General features: G+C 54.6%; 1 protein-coding gene across 1 annotated transcript; it reads left to right on the plus strand.

Annotated features, from left to right (window-relative positions):
• Positions 1-827: 827 nt before the first annotated feature.
• LOC132816235 (protein rtoA-like) lies at positions 828-8,071 on the plus strand. The gene is made up of 4 exons (XM_060825731.1): positions 828-1,050; positions 3,668-3,931; positions 5,235-5,481; positions 7,846-8,071. Exons 1-4 carry the CDS (start codon positions 828-830, stop codon positions 8,069-8,071), a joined length of 960 nt encoding a protein of 319 aa, XP_060681714.1.
• The last annotated feature ends 891 nt before the right edge of the window (positions 8,072-8,962 follow it).

Genomic DNA, 8,962 nt, shown 5'->3' on the forward strand with positions numbered 1-8,962 from the left:
GTCCCCGAACAACACAGTCAGTGAGTCCGAGAATAACACGGGCAGTGAGTCCCTGACCAACACGGGCAATGATCCCAGAACAACGCTGGCAGTGAGTCCCAGAACAACATGGGCAGAGTGTCTGCAAACAACATGCGCAGTGAGTCCCTGAACAACACGGACAGTGAGTCCTGGAATACCACAGGCAGTGGGTCCTGGAGCAACGCGGACAGCGAGTCCTGCATTAACATGGCAGTGAGTCCTGGAACAACACGGGCAGCAATGCCCAGAATAACACGGGCAGAGAGTCCTTGAACAACATGGGCAGTGAGTCCTGGAACAACACAGGCAGCAAATCCCAGAACAACACGGGCAGTGAGTCCCAGAACAACACGGATAGTGAGTCCCAGAATAATACGGGCAGTGAGTCCCTGAACAACACTGGCAGAGTGTCACAGAACAACGCGGGAAGCCAGACCCAAAACATCATAGGCAGCAAGTACCAGAACAACACGGGCAGTGAGTCCCAGAACAACACGGGCAGTGAGTCCTGGAACAACACGGGCAGCAAGTCCCAGAACAACACAGGCAGTGAATCCTTGAACAACACGGACAGTGAGTCCCAAAACAAGACGGGCCGTGAGTCCCAGAACAACATGGGCAGTGAGTCCTGGAACAACACGGGCAGCTAGTCCCAGAGCAACACTGGCAGTGTGTCCCAGAACAACACGGACAGTGAGTCCCAGAACATCATAGGCAGTGAGTCCCCGAACAACACGAGCAGTGACTCCTGGAACAACCCGGGCAGCGAGTCCTGGAACAACACGGTCAGCGAATCCCTGAGCAACATGAGCAGAAAGTCCCAGAACAACACGGACAGTAAGTCCCAGGACAACATGGGCAGTGAGTCACAGAACAACATGGGCCGTGCGACCTGGAACAACACGGGCAATGTGTCCCTGAGCAACACCGGCAATGGGTCCTCGAACAACACGCTCAGTGAGTCTCAGAACAACACGGACATTGAGTCTCAGAACAACACGGGCAATGACTTCCAGAACATTACAGGCAGTGAGTCTTGGAACAACACGGGCAGCAAATCCCAGAAACACACGGGCACCGAGTCACGGGCAGTGTGTACTGGGGCAATGTGGGCAGCGAGTCCTGCAACAACATGGGCAGTGAGTTCCAGAACAACACGGACAGTGAGTCCCAGAACAAAACAGACAGTGAGTCCCAGAACAACACGGGCACTGAGTCTTGGAACAACACGGGAAGCGAGTCCCAAAACATCATAGGCATCAAGTACCAGAACATCATAGGCAGTGAGTCCTCAAACAACACGGACAGTGAGTCCCAGAACAAGACGGGGCCGCGAATCCCAGAACAACACGGGCAGTGAGTCCTGGAACAAGACGGGCCGCGAATCCCAGAACAACACGGGCAGTGAGTCCTGGAACAACACGGGCAGCAAGTCCCAGAGCAACGCTGGCAGTGTGTCCCAGAACAACACGGGCAGTGAGTCCCAGAACAACGCGGGAAGCGATTCCCAGAACATCATAGGCAGCAAGTACAAGAACAACGCGGGCAGTGAGTCCCTGAACAACAAGGACAGTGAGTCCCAGAACAACATGGACAGATTGTCTGCAAAAACATGCGCAGTCAGTCCCTGAACTACACGGGCAGTGAGTCCTGGAACAACACGGGAAGTGAGTCCCAGACCAACACGGGCAGAGTGTCCAAGAACAACACGGACAGTGAGTCCCGGAACAAAACAGGCAGTGAATCCCCGAACAACATGGGCAGAGTATCTGCAAACAACGTGCGCAGTGAGTTCCTGAACAACACGGCAGTGAGTCCTGGAACAACACGGGCAGCAATTCCCAGAAAAACATGGGCGGTGGGTCCCAGAACAACATGGGCAGTGAGTCCTTGAACAACATGGGCGGTGGGTCCCAGAACAACATGGGCAGTGAGTCCTTGAACAACACGGGCAGTGAGTCCCCAAACAACACGGGCGGTGGGTCCCAGAACAACATGGGCAGTGAGTCCTTGAAAAACACGGGCAGTGAGTCCTGAAACACGGGCAGCAAATCCCAGAACAACCCAGGCAGTGAGTCCCAGAACAACATGGGCAGTGAGTCCCTGAACAGAACGGGCAGCGAGTGCCAGAGCAACACGGGCAGTGAGTCCCAGAACAACACGGATAGTGAGTCCCAGAATAATACGGGCAGTGATTCCTGGAACAACACGGGCAGTGAGTCCTGGAACAGCACTGCCACTATGTCCCAGAACATCATAGGCAGTGAGTCCCAGAACAACACGGTTAGTGAGTCCCTGAACAACACAGACAGTGAGTCCCTGAACAACACTGGCAGTGTGTCCCAGAACATCATAGGCAGTGAGTCCCAGAACAACACAGACAGTGAGTCCCAGAACAACACAGACAGTGAGTCTCAGAACAACACAGGCAGTGAGTCCTGGAACGACACGGGAAGCGAGTCGCAGAACATCATAGGCAGCAAGTACCAGAACAACACGGGCAGTGAATCCCTAAACAACCCGGGCAGCGAGTCCTGGAACAACACGGGCAGTGATTCCCAGAACAATACGGGTAGTGAGTCCCAGAAGAACACGGTCAGCGAATCCCTGAACATGATCAGAAAGTCCCAGAACAACATGGGCAGTAAGTCCCAGGAGAACATGGGCAGTGAGCCCCAGAACAACACGGGCAGTGAGTCCCAGAACAACACGGGCAGTAAGTCCTCGAACAATACGGGCAGAAATTCCCAGAACAACACGGGCAGTGAATCCCAGAGCAAAACGGGCAGTGAGTCCCAGAACAACACAGGCAGTGAGTCCCAGAACAACACGGGCAGAGATCCCTGAACAACATGGGCAATGAGTCACTAAACAGCACGGGGAACGAAGCCCATAACAACACGGGCAGTGAGTCCTGGAAAAACACGGGCATTGAGTCCCAGAACATCATAGGCAGTGAGTGCTGGAACAACACGGGCAGTGAGTCCTGGAAAAACACGGACAATGAGTCCCAGAACAACATGGGCAGTGAGTCCCAGAACATTACAGGCAGTGAGTCCATAACAACACGGGCAGTGAGTCCCAGAACAACACGGGCAGTGAGTCGTGGACCAACACGGGCAGCAAGTCACAGAGCAACACGGGCTGCGTGTCCCAGACCAAAACTGGCAGTGTGTCCCAGAACAACACGGACAGTGGGTTCCAGAACAAAACAGGCAGGGAGTCCCAGACCAACACGGGCAGAGTGTCCAAGAACAACACGGACAGTGAGTCCCAGAACAAAACAGGCAGTGAGTCCCCGAACAACATGGGCAGAGTGTCTGGAAACAACGTGCGCAGTGAGTCCCTGACCAACACGGCAGTGAGCCCTGGAACAAAGCGGGCAGCGAGTCCTGGAACAACACGGGCAGCAATTCCCAGAAAAACACGGGCGGTGGGTCCTAGAACAACATGGGCAGTGAGTCCTGGAACAGCACTGCCACTATGTCCCAGAACATCATAGGCAGTGAGTCCCAGAACAACACGGTCAGTGAGTCCCTGAACAACACAGACGGTGAGTCCCTGAACAACACTGGCAGTGTGTCCCAGAACATCATAGGCAGTGAGTCCCAGAACAACACAGCCAGTGAGTCTCAGAACAACACAGGCAGTGAGTCCTGGAACGACACGGGAAGCGAGTCGCAGAACATTATAGGCAGCAAGTACCAGAACAACACGGGCAGTGAATCCCTGAACAACCCGGGCAGCGAGTCCTGGAACAACACGGGAAGCGAGTCGCAGAACATTATAGGCAGCAAGTACCAGAACAACACGGGCAGTGATTCCCAGAACAATACGGATAGTGAGTCCCAGAAGAACACGGTCAGCGAATCCCGGAACATGAGCAAAAAGTCCCAGAACAACACGGGCTGTGAGTCCCAGAACAACACGGGCAGTGAATCCCAGAGCAAAACGGGCAGTGAGTCCCAGAACAACACGGGCAGCGATCCCTGAACAACATGGGCAATGAGTCACTAAACAGCACGGGGAACGAAGCCCATAACAACACGGGCAGTGAGTCCTGGAAAAACACGGGCAGTGAGTCCCAGAACATCATAGGCAGTGAGTCCTGGAACAACACGGACAATGCGTCCCAGAACAACATGGGCAGTGAGGCCTGAAACAACACGGGAAGTGAGTACCAGAACATCATAGGCAACAAGTCCCAGAACAACACAGGCAGTGGATCCTTGAATAACACGGACAATGAATCCCAAAACAACATGGGCAGTGAGTTCCAGAACATCATTTGCTGAACATTTGTGGGCGGCACGGTGGCACAGTGGTTAGCACTGCTGCCTCACAGCGCCTGTAGACCCGGGTTCAATTCCCGACTCAGGCGACTGACTGTGTGGAGTTTGCACGTTCTCCCCGTGTCTGCGTGGGTTTCCTCCGGGTGCTCCGGTTTCCTCCCACAGTCCAAAGATGTGCGGGTCAGGTGAATTGGCCATGCTAAATTGCCCGTAGTGTTAGGTAAGGGGTAAATGTAGGGGTATGGGTGGGTTGCGCTTCGGCGGGTCGGTGTGGACTTGTTGGGCCGAAGGGCCTGTTTCCACACTGTAAGTCTAATCTAATCACAGGCAGTGAGTCCCAGAACAACACGGACAATGAGTCCCAGAACAACATGGGCAGTGAGTCCCAGGCCAAAACTGGCAGTGTGTCCCTGAACAACACGGGCAGTGAGTCCCAGAACAACCCGGCAGTGAGTCCCAGAACAACACAGACAGTGAGTACCGGAATGCTACAGGCAGTGAGTCACAACACGGGCTGCAAATTCCAGAACAACACGGACACCAAATCCCGGAACAACACAGGCAGTGTGGCCTGGAACAACGCGGGCAGCGAGTCCTGCGTCAACACGGGCAGTGAGTCATGAACAACACGGGCAGTGAATCCCAGAACAACATGGTCAGTGGGACCGAGAACAAAATGGGCAACGAGTCCTGGAGCAAATTGGGTAGAGAGTCCTGGAATAACACGGTCAGTTAAGTCCCTGAACAATACTGACAGTAAGTCCCAGGAGAACATGGGCAATGAGTCCCAGAACAACACGGGCAGCGAGTGCCAGAACAACTCGGGCAGTGACTCCTGGAACAACGCGGGCAGCGAGTCCTAGAACAACACAGGCAGTGTGCCCTTGAACAACGTGGGCAGGGAGTCCTAGAACAACACAGGCAGTGTGCCCTGGAACAACGCGGGCAGCGAGTCCTGCATCAACGCGGGCAGTGAGTCCTGGAACAACACAGGCAGTGAGTCTCAGAACAACACAGGCAGTGTGCCCTGGAAGAACACGGGCAGCAAGTCCCAGAACAACACGGACAGTGAGTCCCAGAGCAATACGGGCAGTGTGCCCTGGAACAACGCGGGCAGCGAGTCCTGCATCAACGCGGGCAGTGAGACGTGGAACAACACGGGCAGCAAGTAACATAACAACACGGGCAGTGTGCCCTGGAACAACACGGGCAGCGAGTCCCAGAGCAACACGGGCATTGAGTCCCCGAACAACACTGGCAAGTGAGTCCCTGAACAGCACGGACAGTGCGTCATGAAACAACATCGGCAGCGAATCACAGAACAACCCAGGCAGTGAGTCCCAGTACAACGCGATCAGTGTGTCCCTGAACAACACGGGCAGTGAGTCCTGGAAGAACGCGAGCAATGAGTCCTGGAACAACAAGTGCAATGAGTCCAAGAATAACACGGGCAGCGAGTCCCAGAGCAATACGTGCAGTGAGTCCCAGAACAACATGGGCAGTTGGTCCCAGAGCAACACGGACAGCGTTCCCTGAACAACATGGGCAATGAGTCACTGAACAGCACGGGCAGTGAGTCCTCGAACAACACGGGCCGTGAGTCCCCGAACTACACGGACTAAGTCCCAGCACAACATGGGCAGTGAGTCCTGAAACAACACGGGAAGTGAGTACCAGAACATCATCGGCAGCAAGTCCCAGAATAACACAGGCAGTGAATACCTGATCAACTCGGGCAGTGAGTCCTGGAACAACATGAGCAGTGAGTCGTGGAACAACACGGACTGTGAGTTCCAGAACAACACAGGCAGTGTGCCCTGGAACAACACGGGTAGCGAGCCCCAGAACAACACGGACAATGAGTCCCAGAACAACATGGGCAGTGAGTCCCAGACCAAAACTGGCAGTGTGTCCCTGAACAACACGGGCAGTGAGTCCCAGAACAACACGGGCAGTGAGTCCCAGAACAACACAGACAGTGAGTACCGGAATGCTACAGGCAGTGAGTCTTGTAACAACACGGGCTGCAAATTCCAGAACAACACGGACACCAAATCCCGGAACAACACAGGCAGTGTGGCCTGGAACAACGCGGGCTGCGAGTCCTGCGTCAACACGGGCAGTGAGTCATGAACAACACGGGCAGTGAATCCCAGTACAACATGGTCAGTGGGACCGAGAACAAAATGGGCAACGAGTCCTGGAGCAAATTGGGTAGAGAGTCCTGGAATAACACGGTCAGTTAAGTCCCTGAACAATACTGACAGTAGGTCCCAGGAGAACATGGGCAATGAGTCCCAGAACAACACGGGCAGCGAGTGCCAGAACAACACGGGAGGTGAGTCCCAGAACAACTCGGGCAGTGACTCCTGGAACAACGCGGGCAGCGAGTCCTAGAACACAGGCAGTGTGCCCTGGAACAACGCGGGCAGCGAGTCCTAGAACAACACAGGCAGTGTGCCCTTGAACAACGTGGGCAGGGAGTCCTAGAACAATACAGGCAGTGTGCCCTGGAACAACGCGGGCAGCGAGTCCTGCATCAACGCGGGCAGTGTGCCCTGGAACAACACGGGCAGCAAGTCCCAGAACAACACGGACAGTGAGTCCCAGAGCAATACGGGCAGTGTGCCCTGGAACAACGCGGGCAGCGAGTCCTGCATCAACGCGGGCAGTGAGACGTGGAACAACACGGGCAGCAAGTAACAGAACAACACGGGCAGTGAGTCCCCGAACAACACAGGCAGTGTGCCCTGGAACAACACGGGCAGCGAGTCCCAGAGCAACACGGGCATTGAGTCCCCGAACAACACCGGCAAGTGAGTCCCTGAACAGCACGGGCAGTGAGTCCCTGAACAGCACGGACAGTGCGTCATGAAACAACATCGGCAGCGAATCACAGAACAACCCAGGCAATGAGTCCCAGTACAACGCGATCAGTGTGTCCCTGAACAACACGGGCAGTGAGTCCTGGAAGAACGCGAGCAATGAGTCCTGGAACAACAAGTGCAATGAGTCCAAGAATAACACGGGCAGCGAGTCCCAGAGCAATACGTGCAGTGAGTCCCAGAACAACATGGGCAGTTGGTCCCAGAGCAACACGGGCAGCGTTCCCTGAACAACATGGGCAATGAGTCACTGAACAGCACGGGCAGTGAGTCCTCGAACAACACGGGCCGTGAGTCCCGAACTACACGGACTAAGTCCCAGCACAACATGGGCAGTGAGTCCTGAAACAACACGGGAAGTGAGTACCAGAACATCATCGGCAGCAAGTCCCAGAATAACACAGGCAGTGAATCCCTGATCAACACGGGCAGTGAGTCCTGGAACAACATGAGCAGTGAGTCGTGGAACAACACGGACTGTGAGTTCCAGAACAAAGCAGGCAGGGAGTCCCAGAACAACATGGACCGAGTGTCTCCACACAGCATGCGCAATTAGTCCCTGACCAACACGGGCAGTGAGTCCTGAAACAACGCAGGCAGAGAGTCCTGGAACAACAAGGGCAGTGAGTCCTGAACAAAACGTTCAGCAATTCCGAGAACAACACCGGCAGCGAGTCTCCGAACAACACGGGCAGTGAATCCCAGAACAACATGGTCAGTGGGACCGAGAACAAAATGGGCAGCGAGTCCTGGAACAACACGGTCAGTAAGTCCCTGAACAATATGGACAATAAATCTCAGAACAACCCGGGCAGTGAGTCCCTGAACAACGCGGACAGTGAGTCCTGGAACTACGCGTACAGAGAGTCCTGAAACAACAAGTGCAGTTGGTCCCAGAACATCATGGGCCATGAGTCCCTGAACAACACGGGCAGTGAGTCCTGGGACAAAGCGGGCAGCGAGTTCTGGAACAATAAGTGCAGTGAGTCCCAGAACAACAAGGGCATTGAGTCCCAGAACATCACAGGCAGTGAGTCCCAGAACAAGACGGGCAGTGAGTCCCAGAACAACACGGGCAGTGAGTCCCAGAACAACACGGGCAGTGAGTCGCAGAACAAAACTGGCAGTGAGTCCCAGAACATCACAGGCAGTGAGTCCCAGAACAAGACTGGCAGTGAGTCTCAGAACAACACGGACAGTGGGTTCCAGAACAAAACAGGCAGGGAGTCCCAGAACGACATGGGCAGAGTGCCTCCACACAGCATGCGCAAAGAGTCCATGACCAACACGGGCAGTGAGTGCTGAAACAACGCAGGCAGAGAGTCCTGGAACAACAAGAGCAGTGAGTCCCAGAACAACGCAGGCAGTGAGTCCATGAACAACACGGACAGTGAGTACCGGAATACTAAGGCAGTGCGTCCTGGAACAACGCGGGCAGCGAGTTCTGCGTCAACATGGGCAGTGAGTTCTGAACAACACGAGCGGCAATTCCGAGAACAACACGGGCAGTGAAGCCCAGAACAACATGGTCAGTGGGACCGAGAACAAAATGGGCACCGAGTCCTGGAACAAATTGGGTAGAGAGTCCTGGAATAACCCGATCAGTAAATCTCTGAACAATATGGACAATATGTCACACTACAACACGGGCAGTGTGTCCCAGTACAACGCGGACAGTAAGTCCCTGAACAACACGGGCAGTGAGTCCTGGAACAATGCGGACAGCGAGCCCTGAAACAACAAGTGCAGTTGATCCCAGAACAA

The sequence above is a fragment of the Hemiscyllium ocellatum genome, chromosome 5, assembly GCF_020745735.1.
Source record: "Hemiscyllium ocellatum isolate sHemOce1 chromosome 5, sHemOce1.pat.X.cur, whole genome shotgun sequence".
Classification (NCBI taxonomy): domain Eukaryota; kingdom Metazoa; phylum Chordata; class Chondrichthyes; order Orectolobiformes; family Hemiscylliidae; genus Hemiscyllium; species Hemiscyllium ocellatum.